Raw genomic sequence first — 15,172 nt, 5'->3', positions numbered from 1 at the left:
GTTTCTCCAGGTGGTGACACTGTTGTTCCAAACCCCGTGCAGCTGCTGGCACAGCAGGTCTGCTTCCTGCTCTCCTGGTGATTGCACAGACCCAGGACTCTGCAGCTGGAGAACTTGGATTCGTGGCTCTGGGTGGAGCACACTTGGGAAGATGACATTGATTTCTAGATACTTTTTTTCAAACTTTAGTTGCCATGGAAACAAGATTCCCTTTCTCCTCCGTGCTGTCACTTTTCCTCAGCACTGCACTCTGATAAGCAATAGGCTGTGTTTGTCCTCCCCACTCTCTTTTTCCCAGTGATATTCATGGCTCAGGCATCAAGGATAATTTCAGAGAGAGTGGGGAAGCTCTGCTGCTTTTCCTGAGGTGTTCAGGTGTGCCAGGCCTGGCACTCTTCCAGAAACTTTCTTGTCTTTATCTTCCTCCATAATTGCAGTGGATCATATCTTCCCTGCAACATTTTTCAAAGCACCAAGGAAATTAGCTCCAGAACTAATCATGTCTTTATTTCCTGAATGGCTCCATGCAGTTCCCTACACAGCTCTGCAGAATGGGATTCACCCTGAGCAGCATAACCTGTCCTGTCCCTGTCCCTCCCTGTCCCTGTCCCTGCCCTTGTCCCTCCCTTCATTCCTGCTTCTTGCAAGGTCATCTCCATGGCATTCCCATGGTGGCACAGCCTGGCCTGGCTGAGTACAGAAATTTACTTTGCATTTCCCAAGGAGTCCCATGGAAAAGGTAAGGAGTGGTGGGTGCAGGTTGCTCCTGGGCAGAGGCCATTTAGACACAAGAGGAAAAAAGTTTTTGCTGTTCTTAAGGGGTGGAGGAGGAGACCTTCATATCCCTTCCTGGGAAACAAGGGAGTGTCCCAGCTGGTGTGGCACTGGCTGGGGCTGAGGGACACGTGCTGGCCCTGCCCTCGGGCCCTCCAGGAATGAAGCCTTCCTTGATAATTAGCAACCAAGTCAAAAATAGTTGAGGAAGAAGTGAATGACACTTAAATCTGCCTGATAGAATTGAAATTTCCTGCAGGGTGACAAAATTCTGCTTTAAGGATAGTAAATCCACTGCTAATAATTAGGCAAGAAATAGTGACTGCTAAGACCCAAAAATAGGATCTGTCACTTGCAATGTCTGTCTTATTATTTTGAGGGATAAACCAGCAGTGAACTTAATTTTTGCCTCCAGTTCCTGAAGGATATTCTTTTTGGTTATATCTTTCAATGTGAGTTTTAAGAGAATTGTCAGTTGTGCTGCTTCACATCACCTTCCTCAGCACCTCAGCCCAAAATCAGACACAAAGTACGAGTTGAGGAGGGAAAGGAAAGGAGTAAAGGTGGAGAAAAGGAGCAGGGAGTAGTCCTGCCTTGTGTTCATTTCTCTCTGAGCTTTCTTAATCAAAAAGCTCTCTGATCTATGTGTTCTGAGGATGGAGAAAGCATGAAAGCCAGGCTGGTACTCCTGGAAATATCATATGTTATATTTATCCTTCCATTGTAATTTTTCTCCCTTTTTCCAAATGTGTAAGTAGGAGCTGAATCAAACTGAAATAATCGTTTTCATAAATTCTGAGATGAGGATAAATGAACTTCATCTTCAGTGTTTGCACAATGTCTGGGAAGTGAGTTGTCTAGGGAGGTAGATAGGGGAAATGCAGGGCTGATGTATCATCTGAATTCCAGTTGGTATTCCCCACACCTTCACAAAAGTGAGCATTTTTGTTTGATTGCAGCTGTAATTATTGCTGAATACAAATGTTCCAATTTAAGCTGCAGAAATGTGGGGAAAGTCTTTGAAGCCAAGAGCATCTGCCTGGAACATGAGTTTCATATTTGAATGAGTAACTTTTACTGCAAAATTACACAATGAATCCCTACATTCAAAAGATAATAATATTTTTTTTACTCTAAACACATCATCTACCAACTGCTTTTTAAAATTTATTGGCTTGGCAGCTGGTTTTGTAGAAAATGTGTTACTAAAAGCACACAGGGTTTGTCAGTGAAAATGAGACAGCTTGGTGTTGGTACCTTCCTGCAGACTCAGAGCTGGCCATCAATATTGTGGAGGATGGGGTTCTCCCCTCCAGTGTTTGCTCTGCCCCAGAGGTTTCAGGTGGAAGTGAGCAGGGAGGTGCCTGGCACAGCAGGACATCCCTGTGCTGCTCCAAGACCATACATCAAAGTAGGGAAAGCAGGGCTAAAACACACTCATGAACCAGTTTGCTCTGTATCACACCCAAAGGTGGACTTTAAAAGGGAGCAGTAATGTAAAGAGATGAATGGAGATGGTTTTCCCCTCTCCCCTGTGTGTTTATTGCTCCTCCTGGTGAGCTCTGATACCTGTTTTACCAGGATTGCCATAGGAATGAGCCCTGGAGCAGTAATCCTGGCTTTGCAGCTTATCTGGGCATAGTCAGTGTAGCAAATCACTTGGACAGCTGTGCCTTCACACCCTCCCTCTGTGCCTGCCAGCCCCTCCATTGTGACAGCAGCTCCCACCTGCTCTCCCACCTCCACCAGCCTGCCCTCCTTTCTCCCTCCTTGGACAGTAAGCTTGCTGAAGCATGGATCTGCCTGGGGACTGGCTTTTAAAAGGCATATTCTCATTTCTGAGATTGGAAAGAATTAAATTAATCTCCTTTCTATGAAAAAGTACCTTTTTCCTGAACTAGAAGGGCACAAGGGTTGATGCCAACTCTTCCTAGACAGGTTTTGTGCCTGGTGTAATTGTACTGAGCCCAGTGGTCAGTGACCCACTGGAGCTGCAGTGCTGCCCCACAGAAACAGCTCCAAAGTGCAGCTCTTGAAAGCTCCTGGGCTCCTAAGCCCTTGACAAAACCCCAAGGGACCTGGCTCAGGGTGTTTCAGAGTTTTGGATACAGCAGACTGTCCTCTGGGCTGGGGACTCCGTTGTGCCTGTTAAACAAGGAAGCTGCTCCATCCCCCTGAAATCCTCCTGCAGGTGCCATCCTGGCTTGGTGTCCCTGGGTCAGGCTGTCTCCAGTTCTGCTGTCTTTGGGTGGATCACTGGGTTTGCTCTTCAAGGTTACTTGCATTCTCCCTGTGTCTCTGTTTCTGCATCTTTCATCCCTGATTGCTCAATTACCCTTCTCCTACCTTCCCATGGAATATTTATCTGTCTTGTTGGGATGTGAAATGTTGACAGTATGATAATTACAGAGCTGGGAACAAATAATCCAGAGTAGTGTGGGTTTGTTTTAATAGGAGAACAAAAGAATCCAAATTGAAGAACCAGGTGATCCCTGAATAACAACAACTGTTGAAGTGTGGTTGTCATCTGGGCTCTTCTGACACTTGAATTCCTTCAGTTGAATTCCTTGATTAATGTCTCACCTGTTTTATGTCCATGTTCCATGGAAGTCATCAGTGCTAATGGGAGAATCCAGACCCAGACTTCCCAAGGTTTCTGTTACTTTACCAAAGGCTGGGAAGGGAATCTTCCCAGAACAGAAAAGGAAGAGAGTGAAATTCTGCAAAGAAGCAGTTAGCTGAAAATACCAGGGAGGATGTCCAGAACTGAGAATTCTTTCTCCAGGGCAGTGGGAGAAGACCCCCCTGACCAAGGCAGTTTCAACAAGATGCTAAAATCTTTATGAAAATGGAGCTCAAGCAGCAATCCTTTATTGGCCAGAGCTGGGAGAGGGATGAGATGTTGTGTGGTAACGTGTTCTGCTACTGCTGCTTCTCTGTGATTTGCTGATACTCACATGTGTGAGATTTGCCACACTCATAATTAACCCCCAGTGCCTCTCATTTGATGTAATTCCAGCTTTCCTGACCTGGCTAGACCCACACTGTCCCCTGGGTGACCTGGGGGACATCAGTGCATCTTCATCTGATTTTTCAGCTGGGCTGAGCTGGGTGTTTGCAATGACACTGCAGATCTGATTCATCTCTGGCCGTGGCAGGGCAGTGTTGCTAAGCAGCACTTGGAGCATGAGCTGCTTCTCCCACTCTGGGGCTGCTCCATGGCCTGGCTCCCAGACAGCCCCTCTCGTGATCCTGACTGCTGGGTCTCCATGTTTATCCTCTAACAAGAGCATGGGTCTGACACAGAGAGTGGAGCAGCAGGATTGGAGTTTTTATTGCCAGTTACCAATGGTTTTGTCATTCCTTTGGGGTTTAGCCTGATTCCAGGACACTTCTGTCTCAGAGGGGCTTTCCTTATCCCTTTAGAATAAGTTTTAGGGTAACATCAGTCCGAGCAAGTGGTGATTCCCTGCTCCTAGTGAGACATCAGGGGAGGTTTAGATGAGATATTAGGAGAAATTTCTTCTGGAAAGGATTGTCCAGTGCTGAAACAGCTGCCCAGGGGTTTGCCATGTAAAAAGTTTGCCATGTGGAAGTGTTGGTTGCTAAACTTGCAAAAGTGTCATTCCTAAGGTTTCTGCAGATTTCTCCTAAGTTTGGGGGTGTCTTCAGCCTCAGGGTTGGCACCCTCTTGCCTCCCATGTGCCCAAGTTCAAACCAGCCCCCGTGCAGGCCTCGTGTATCCTGGAAATGCCCTTTCTGGGGAAGGGAATTCCACAGGGGCCATGGGCTCAGTCACCTGCACAGAGCCCTCCATCACACCTGACAGGAGCAGAGCTGCAGCATGGCAAAGCAACTTACAACACCAAAGTTCAAATCAAAAAGGGCTGGCAGAAATAAATGATACATGAAGTGTTTGAGGGGCTACAGACACTTCCAGCCCTGTGCCTCTAACGCTGAACAAATGAAAAATATTTGATCCATAAAGGTCAGTGCTGTACAGAAATTCCCTCCCTGCCCTGCTTCAGTGCCAGGGACCACTCAGGGGATTATTTCTATTCTTGGGCTTCTGAGAGGCACAAATGGTGCCTAAACTCAGCCTCAGGGTTGTTTTGGGCTCTGCATTCCTGGGGTAGCTCAATGCAGTCGTCTTCTACAGAGAGAAGGGTAAAAATGTGCACTTAGATGTCTTTACCTCGTAACAACTGCTATCAGATGTTCCCCAAAAAACGTTTCTCTTTTATTTTGAAAGCTGGGACTAACATTGGTAATTGTAGAAATGGGTAAACTCAGTTGTTTGGAACATTTATGGCTATAAAAGGATGCTTAGTGTTGGCACAGCTCACTTATTTCACAAATACAAATATTAATTATCCATTCAGTGGAGCCTCAATAAGAGGGTATTTCCATGTGCTGTGCAGGAACAGAAAAAAACCCCAAACTAATTCCAGAATTAAATTAAGTTTAATATAAAAAATAAAAATTGTAAAGCCCAGAATAAGGATGGGTCTGATAGGAAAGATTTACTCCCAGTTTTTTACCTTATCCCTGACATAGCAGAATACATGGAGACCTGGGATGAAAGGCTACATTGCACACTTGTACTCCAAGCAAACACTTATTTATAGCAGTTTCCTTATGATGAGTAGTGAAAAAATTCCTGATGTACTCTCATGTCCCCCAGAGTTGAGATTTGCTTGAACTAAAACAAAAAGATGTCGAAGAACTAGAAAAATAACCCCATCTGTTCAGCAGTTCCTGTGATCTGCCTTTGTGGGGGTTGTTCTGTGTGGGTTTGGGCTAAGAGAAGCCAGGCCTGTGTCTGTGCTCCTGTCTGACCATCCCTGTGCTCCCCCAGTGCCCTCCCAGAGCCCTCCCAGAGCCCCAGGCCTGACCCTCACTCTGCCCCAGCCTCTCCCTGTTTTCCTGGCTTAGAGAACATGGGAAGCTGCCAGGTCTCTTCCAAAGAAAGCTGCTCGTGAGGCATCCAGCCTGGTTTATTGATATATCATTTTTAAAATTTCATCTCTATTGTGTTTCCATGGTGCTGAATTTTTACCTTTATGACTTTATCCTATGGGTTCTCTGTGAGTGAACATTATTGGTGTGGGAGTCAGCTCCAGACACAAGACTTGAATCATTACTTTATGTTTAATAAAACAGGAGCTCCAGATTTTGCTGTCATTAACACTCTGCTCAGTTTTGTCCCCCTCCCTTTTTCTCTCTCCTTTCTAGTTTTTTTTCGTGTTGCCCCAGGGCGTGTGGAATTCTACAGTTCCTGCATCTCAAAGGCATATGGTGCTGATGGGTTTGCACATATGCTTTAAAAGTATTATATTTCCAAAAATTTTCAAACATTATAATAGAATATAAGATTATTTCCAGGTTCTAGAGTAATTGAAAATGCCAAATTTGATAAGGAAGAAAAATTTAAATGAGAGTCCCACCTTCCTCAGTCTGCAGTGAGATGATGGCATTGGATTTTGGGTTTGTCAAATATGTAAGAAAAGAGCCCAAATCAGAGCAGATTTAATTGTGCTGTTTTGAATTGTGCCATCCTGTTTTAGCTGAAGTTGCTGTGGTTGTGATTAAGCCATTCCTCAAAAGGATTTGTTTTGTTTTCTTCTGCCTTCGTTCTTTGTGTCTTATTATGACTTCAGTCAGCTCTTGTGATTAGAGTGATTGTACTCCGGGCTCGGAGATGTCAGAGGCAAAACAGCAGAAACAAAGCAAGAAAAGCAACGCCCTTGTCCTTGAAAAGTGAAATCAGTGCTCCCTGGGAGCTCTGTGTGTTCCCAGAGAAGCTGTGGCTGCCCCTGGATCTCTGGGAGTGTCCCAAGAACACCCCCAGGACGGGGCTTGGAGCCCCCTGGGATAGTGGGAGGTGTCCCTGCCATGGCAGGGCTGGCACTGGATGCTGTTGAAGGTCCTCCCAGGCCAAACCACTCTGTGATTCCATGGTTCACACCCTTTACTTGCTAGGCTTGATGATTTCTGTGCCACATTGCTCTGTGGGCTTTCAGGGATTGCATGGGGCCGTACTCTTGACCACAATGATTGTCTCTAAAGAGCCTAAAACATCTCCTCCTGCTCAGACCTTAGGCTGTGCAGGGGTGAATTTATATAGCTGGTACCTCTGCTTCCATTGTAATAGATATTTCAGGATTTATTCTAGCTGAAGGGATTCTTGGGCTCTGCAGATTTCTATTTTTTGTCATTTCATAGAGACTATTAACTTCTGAATGGAACCTTTCTCTGCTACTAGTTTAATCTTTGCTACGATATTTTTACTGGTGGTGAATGCTGCCCACACACAGGAAGACACAATTCTGCCCTAGACAGCTCTCAGTATAAACTTAAAAGTGTATAAAGAACATGCATGCAAAGGGCAGCACTTTAATTGCTGGAACTGCCAAGAATGCAGCTCAGCTAGAGGAGCAGGCAGTGCTCAGAGAGTGGGATTAGCCTTGTTTGTCTGGAGATCAGAATCAAATGTTGTTTAAAGTCATAAATGAAGAAGAAATGGATCATGTCCTTATGATCTCACTAGGAAAGCTCGGCGGTCACACCCCAGGTCAGTCTCTCTCTCTTGTTTTTTCACAGACAAACTTCAGTCTTTTTTTCTTACCCCACCTAAAAATTACAGAAGGTATTCATTCACACATTAGGCTTTCTGATCTCTGGTGTGCACTATGGAGGTGCAAAGTATCACTATAGCAGCATAATTTATCAGCATTAAAATCTCTGACGTCTCATTCTCCCAAGGAAGCTGGCAGTGAAAATGGAAAATGGCTCCATGTGATCTCCTTCTGGTGGCAACAAATGTAAAAACAATGGCAAACAGAAGTAATGTCTTGCTACAGCCCTAAATTCTAATTTCCAAATCCTGCACAAATCATGGGACAGTTGTGGAGATGAGGAATACACAATTGAGGGGAAAAATGTCACCATTGGTTGTAGAAGGCATTTGGGTTTTTCCTTATCAATGCCCTGTCCAGAGCTCAAAGCTATTCCTGGATTGAAGAAGGGGCTTGATAAAATGAGGACATATTTGTGGGTGGGCTGGCAGGGGTTAAGGAACTCCAGTCTCTCATTCCTGGGCCAGAACCTTCACATCAGCAGAATTTAGGGCAGTATCAGGTGTTTGGCCAGTCGTGTACTTTGGATGTTCCCTTCACAGTAAATTTTGGCCAGCGTCCATAGCAGCAGCCAGAGCCTGGTCCAGTCAGAGGAACAAGTGCATGGGGAGTTGATAGGGTGAGTGTGGGGCTGATACCACAGTGATACAAAGAGTGTGGGGCTGATACCACAGTGATACCACGAGTAGGAGGCTGATACCACGCTGATACCACGAGTAGGAGGCTGGCTAAGGTCTGAGTACTGAGGGAAATATCTTAACAATGCTCTAGATAATGCAAATCCTCAAATTTGCTTTTCACAGCCATGTTTCTCTGTACTGTAAAATTCTCTAAAGGTATTTCTCAGGGACAGAACCCTTTTGAAAAGGCCTTTGTTATCTCCCAGGTTGGCTTTGTGCAGTATGACAGAGTGTACAATGTGATGGCCTGTGTGTTATACCTCCTGCTATTTGAGTCATGCAAATAGCTCCCGGAGAAATATTCAGTCCACACAGATGCATGTTACATACCTCGTTTGTAAGTAAAGTGGCACTTGATAAATGTGGAACACCTTTGGTTATCTAGATGTTTGAAATTCTTGGTGCACTGACGAACAGGGAAGTCACTTCTAGAATAAGAACCACACAGAGTGCCCAGGGAGATTTTGCAGCTTGAGAAAGACATCATGTGAGCCGTGAATATCCGAGGTGGGGAAGGAGTGTTTAAATGGCATGAACAAATGACAGGCTCCATAGAAGTTAGACTGTGATTATCGCCCTGCAAGACGTATTAAAGGTACTCATTTGTAAAAGTGAGCTGCTAAGGATCCATTCCTGTATGCTGAGTGGAGAAACTCCTGAGGCTCCTGCCTGGAGCAGAGGGTGCACTGTGGGCATGGCTCGGAAGCTGCTCTGGTACTCTCACGCTTCCTTCTCCACACGTGTCAGGGTCTGGGCGTGATCCGTGACTATCTTCCCCCTTTCCTGGGGCTGGGGAAGGGAAGTGGGGTGTGCAGAGCCTCAGTTCTGCGGGGATTTGCTGAGCTGTTTGTGTGGAGATAATCTGTTTCTTTAGTGTGATGGCCCATAGGAGGAACACGCCTTCAGGCTTCACCCCAAAATCCCGGTTTCTCTTTAAAATGCCCCCCCACTTTCCCTGGCCAAAGTGCTTGACCCTCTCACACCATTCTCATACACTGTAGATGCCGGCCAGCACAGTAGTATAATGCTTTTATTGCCTTATTTAGCGGAGAGATTAAATGTAATGTTCAGATTATGTAGAACATTAACTCCTAACAATAAGCAAATAACACATTAGAAGCTTTGCTATTAAAACGTTTGGTGCTGGCTCTGCTGTGGAGCTCTCCAGGAGCCGTGACTTATGTTCCGTGAGGGAGGAGGCTCGGCGGAGAAGGAGCGAGCCGGGGTCTCGCTCTTCTCGAAGGTGGTGCCTGTACCCCGAGCCCACAGGCGGTGTTAGGACGGGCTTTATGGAGCTCCATCCGTGTCACCGCAGCAGCTGAGCCCGGCTGTGCCGGCCATGGCCGCGGATCCGGGGGGTTCCGAGCAGGTAACGGAGCTCGCCCTGCCCGTGTGCCGCCGGCCCGGCGTGGGTGGCGTCTGGGCTGGGGCGGCCGGACCCGCGGCCAGCCCCTGCTCCCGTCAGAGCTGCGATGTGCCAGTCTTGTCTTTCAGACGGGGTTTTTATGGGAGCTGATGGTTGCCAGGGCAACGGAGGCTTCGGGGAGTCTGGCGCGCCGCAGCCCCGGCCTGGGAGCGCCGGGAGCAGATGTTGGCTGACGCCAGGCGCTGCCAGCGCCGCTCATGCGGGAGCTGCCGAGGACGCTGTGCCCGGCTGCACGGGCGGCTCCGCTCCCGCTCCCCGCTCCCTTTGCCTTGTAATTTAGTATTCTTGTCTCACCCCACAGGGGTTCCTCAGCCGTCGGCTTAAAGGCTCCATCAAAAGGACAAAGAGCCAACCGAAGCTCGATAGGAACAGCAGCTTCCGGCACATTTTACCTGGCTTCAGGAGTGTGGACCATGAAAGGTAAGGGGACGTTTCGCGGAGGGTGTGGGAGACAGCAGGATATTGATTTTTCCAGCTCTGTTAAGATCTTGCTTATCTTATTGAGAGCAAGGGCTGCATCTCCGATAGAAGTAGACTTCGTTAATTGCAGGAGGGGTAGTTTTAATTTGTTGTTGAGGGTACGGTGCAAGCCCTCCCTTTTCAGGTTAAATTCCAGGCGCAGAGAAGCCTGACTGCTCTGCTTTCTTTTCCCCAATAAATCCTAAATTGAGGCACCGGCGAATAAATGGCACAGAGATGCAGCAGCCAGAGCCGACTGATGCAGGTGAGGGAGGGAGGGGAGGGATGCTCCCGCACTGGACTGCACCGATCACAACTGGGTTACACACGGTAGGAACAATACCGTGGAACAATAACAGCCATAATCTCCCCAAATCCCTGTCTCCCCCTCACACACATCCGATTCCATCCCGCCTTGGCTGCCGTCATTACACGGAGATGGAGCCTCGGCGTGTGGCCGGAGCTGCTGCTCCTGCCCGAGCCATGACAGGAGCTCAGCCCAGGAGGGATGTGTTGCAGGGAATGTGCAGATGGATCTGATAAAGAATTTCACGTGGGATGGCCAGTATTGGAGGAAACTGCGAGTAAAATAGAAGAGAAATGAGATCTTTGAGATTCTTCAGCTGGTTAGAAAGTAGAACAGCTCTTTAGTGGATTTGTGTGTATTTATGTCTGTGTAGATTATGTTAGTGTGAGCATGAGACAGGCACCGTTCAAGGTAAATTCATGTGTAAATTCACATGTGGATCAAGGTCATGTTTGGGGAAGACAGATTCCTTTACCAACCACAAACCAGTGGTTTGCCTCCAAAAGGAAGATCTTTCAACCTTAGACAAATAATTTTGGGGACTGACAGAAATATTGAAGGGCTAGGAAAAGTCTGTCTGAAAATTCCTCTAGGCTGGACATACCCTGATGTAACCAGTTCAGAGCAGAGCAGTTTGATACACCAGGATGGTACTTGAGAACCCATTGAGTAAATGCTTCACTTTGAAAAGCAATGACAACTTACTTTGTTTTAGCTGTATTTATTCATTGGAGGGGCCATGAGCTTTTGAAGCTCACAAACAATTGACAGTCTGGATTTTTCCTTACCTGAGCTATTGCAGCCTCCTAAGCTTTTCCCTTCTGGATTCTGCAGGTGAAGTGGTTGTGCTGGTTAGTGCCGAGTGAGATTTCAGGGGTTACTAGCTGGGCAGCCAGAGTTGGTTTGATTCCTGTGCTGCAGTTTGCCCAAACGCTCGAAGTAGGGCACTGTGTTCCAGAGGGAAGCGAGCGGAGCCGGGTGGCCGGGAGCGAGCCCACGGTGCTGCTGACTGCTCCAAGAACAGGCAGATTAGGCAAGGTTTCCCTTCTACCTGAATGAGTTTTGTTTTGTTCTGTGACTTGGCAGGATAGGACATGGGAATTAACTGTTCTGGCCAGCCTTGCAGCCAGAGTCATTTTCCCAAATTAAGGCTTGTAATTTCCCTGCCCTCCCAGCACAGCAGCCTGGGAGCTGGCTGGGCTTCCCGAGACCCAGATGTCCTGCAAGTTCTCCTTAAAGAGGCTCGGGGAATCCTGGAGTGCATTTGCAGTGAAGAGCTTAAAGGGTGGATTAGAGGAGAGGTGGCACTTGGCAGCCTCGAATAACCAAGGATTTGCTTATATGAGTATGAGAAACTGAAAATGAATTATGCCTCTCATGCCCGAGACTAGACCTTCTGTTAGGCAGGCATCTCTCAGAAATGCACTTCCTCTGTGATACACAGACATCCCTGAGCTGCAGGACACTGGGACTCAGAGGCTTTTGACAGCAGGCTCTTAGTCCCTCGCTGCCGTGGCAGTGTCAGATCTGTCAGGTGAGCAGGAGTCCTCTGCAGGAGAGCTTGGCCTTAGGGACTGTTGCTCTCAGAGAGGTGAAAGCAAAGCAGCAGCTGGGCCTCTCAGTCATGCAGCGAGGCTTTGGTTACAGAAGATAATTTTATCTTTCTGAACATTCCCGTCCCATTGTATGTGCACAATGTATATGAAAGAGCTCAAGCCTCTCAGATCATTCTCATGCATTAGCTGCTGTGCTTTTCTTGCTTGTAATCCAAGAACTGTTTCAGAGAAGCATTTGGTATTGGAATATTCGCCTCTTAAATATTTGATTCTTGACTCCATCTTGTATGGAAGCTGATTGTTCAGGAACCACTCCTCCGCTCTGGAAGTCACCATTACAACAGTGCTCTGCTCTGGAGCGTGGGCCAATTTCTGTGGGAATGCCACAGCAAAATGAATAGTGCAGTAAATTCAGTCAAAACACTCCAGGTTGAAATACTGAGCTACAGTGGATCGTAAATGCTTCTGTAACTTGGCTTCTTTGTATCTAAATTGGGACTGTTCCTGTCTCTTAGTTCCTTTTTTTTCTCCCTTCCTTACATGTCCTGTTTATCCTGCAGATGAATATTTGAAATACATGAACTGTGCACATGCATGTTCAGGCAGATAATGACACGGATGGGGTTTGTGTGTGGGGTAGAGAACGTAAACAAATACATTTCACTAAATTACTGTGGGGTTCACAGGGATGGATTTGGCCAAATTTTGCCAGTCTGGTGCATACTGGTTTTCTTCCTGTTACAGTAACAGTAATTCCATTACTGACAGTAAAAGAAGCAAAATCACAGCAAGTGTAACTCACCTTCTGTATGAGAGGTGCATTAATATGGTACAATCAGAATATGTAAATATGGGATCTAAAGGAGAATTGTGGAATGAGTGTTCTTTCAATTTGCTGGCTGGTTATATTGCTTGTTAGAGCTAAAAAGGGTTCCAAGAAGTGGCTTTTTGCTAACAATGTCTCCTGCCTCCTGATTTATTACAGCAGCTCACTAAGTTTTTATCGTGGAGTGCTGAATGCTTGGCTTTGTAGTGTCCTCTGGAATCAGCCACAAATCAAGCATTTGGCAGATGGATTTTTCTTAATTGGACCCACATTTCTCCTACAAAATTTGTGATGGAGAAAATTTCTGGGTTGGCCATGGAGCACAGGACGTAGAGCCAGAGAAGGGAGAGAAGGTTGTTCTGCTGCAGTAGTTAATTATTGGTGGGGATGTGTTGCTGATGATTTTCTGGTAGTGGCAAAGGTGATTTTATACCAGCACTGAGAGGGCAGGGCCACAGTAACACTGTGTGGACAAGTGCATTCAGATTGTCTTGATTTGGTGAAAAATGGGTACTCTGGGTAACTCTGTGTTCTGATGGAATCCCTGAACTGATCATTGCTGGAGACACCTTTCCTCAGTGCACCTAGAATCCAGTTAATGCTACTCTGGAGTACCAACATTTGTGATTATTTTGCAAGGTTTTTGGTTTTGTTTTTTATAATTCCAGGAGATAACATTCTATTTAAGCTTTTATTGGCACTACAAAAGCCTGAGCATATGGTTGATTGTTAAATGAGCCTCAGCCTTGGAAGGGGTACAGCCCTGCAATAATAACAGCAGCAACTTGCACTACTGAGACTTCCTCTTTACACTCCCTTTTGTCTTTAGCCCATCCAAAATTTTGGCTTCTAACCCCCAGAGAGAAGAGGAATTATACAAGTCGTACTGCAACACGTTTAGTTTCTACTCTAGTGCCCATGCTGTCTGTTGTAGGAGTTTTCCATGTGCACAAAGCTTCTTTTGGTGCACCAGGAGCTGATGCTGCTCCTGCAGCAAACTTAGTTTGGGAGTTCTTGGAGATCTAATTTGTTTATTCCCAACAAACTTGATATGCCAAATATTTTTAGGCAGGATGAAACTCACACACTGGTGAGCTGCATGGTGAAGGGTGAAGTTGCTCAATTTCCTCTGGAATGGGAAAGAGGAATGACTCATCCTGCAGAAGTAGGACACTGGCAGACCCCAGAACCACTGAGGGCTTTCAGATCTGTGTGAACAAGTGCTGGAGAGCTGCTGCCTCTTCTGGCTTCTGCTTAAATGGTATTATCCAGGGAAGCTGGCTGAGTAGGGAAACCTGCACCAGAGGGAACCCCCAGCAGGGTGGCACTGACAGCTACAGACAGCCGGGCTCTGGTTTTGAGTGTAATGAAGATACTGAGGAAACACTCTGCAGTTTGTGGGGGGGAACCATCCAGCCCCATCAGCAGGGACTGAAATGCAGAATAAAACATCTTGCACAGCTAGGCACATCCAGAAGTCCCTCGTGTGACACTCCATGTCATTCATGCTGGGGGTGGTGCCTGTCCCCACTCCCCCCACATCAGGGAACAGATTTCAGCAGAAAAATCAAGATTCAAGGTCTGTCTCAGAATTCAGACTGGCCTCATGCAGTACCTGCATTTATACCAAGGCTGCTTTGTCCTGGAATTAACAAATCAGCCTTTTAATGGGGTTCCTTTGCAAAATATTTCCTGAACAAGAAAGTTAATTACTGATCTCTAATTAGTGGCTGTGTTAAGAGTCTGGAGTAAAATCAGAGAGAACTGCTTTGAAGGAGAGATGCAGGAAAAAATCACCATTTCTCTCCATAAACTGTGATGTTCCTCATCTTCTTCTCATGGTATCAGGAAGTTTAGACATTTTAAAAAGGAGAATGTTGTTAATGGGAAGAGGGCATTTTGAAAGGGCTTTTCTGGAAGGCATTGAAAGAATCATAATAACTCCAAGAGGAACAGAGATGGGCTGAAAGCAATGTGGGGCCTTTCAGCTTCTCCCAAGGCAGCAGCAAAGTCCCAACTGTTCCTCCTGTTAATTTGACTTTTGCAGATACCTGTGGACTTGTATCAGAAGCTGCCTGAGGTAGATGCATTCCCATTCTCAAAGGATACAGAAACACTTTCCTTTATTCTGCGTATCCAAACCAGCTTCCTAATTGAACAGGGGGTCATGCCTAAAGCTTTCAGTAAAGGCTGTATTAGCTCCTGGTAATTCTTCAAGTCATAATAAACATCAGGGGAAGGGCTAAGAGGCTGGAATGATTCTCATAGAATCATGGCAGGATTTTCACAGCCTTTTTCCCAGTTCTGCACTCGCTGCTTCCTGACAGCCCCGTGCCCCACGGGGTGCAGCCGGCGCGTTGACTCCGCTCGGAGTCACGGAGCAGAATTAGAAAATCCTTCCTGCTCCGGCATATGCAGCACTGCTGGGATAATTGGCTTCATGCATCTTACAATTAGCTTGCAAAAATATGTTTTGCATCCCTGACCTTTTCTCTATACGCAAGGC

At 46.5% G+C, this 15,172-nt stretch overlaps 1 protein-coding gene across 3 annotated transcripts in view; it reads left to right on the top strand.

The window, feature by feature from the left end:
- DAB2IP (DAB2 interacting protein) overlaps window positions 1-15,172 on the top strand; it is a 127,123-nt gene that overhangs the window by 21,687 nt on the left and 90,264 nt on the right. For all 3 annotated transcript variants that reach the window (XM_059865451.1, XM_059865450.1, XM_059865452.1), the window contains exon 3: window positions 9,820-9,938. In XM_059865451.1, coding sequence (XP_059721434.1) covers window positions 9,820-9,938 — 119 coding nt within the window. The remainder of the gene's footprint in view (window positions 1-9,819; window positions 9,939-15,172) is intronic.

This window comes from Haemorhous mexicanus, chromosome 21, assembly GCF_027477595.1.
Source record: "Haemorhous mexicanus isolate bHaeMex1 chromosome 21, bHaeMex1.pri, whole genome shotgun sequence".
In the NCBI taxonomy this organism is placed as follows: Eukaryota; Metazoa; Chordata; class Aves; order Passeriformes; family Fringillidae; genus Haemorhous; species Haemorhous mexicanus.
This window is presented reverse-complemented; position numbering and strand designations above follow the sequence as displayed.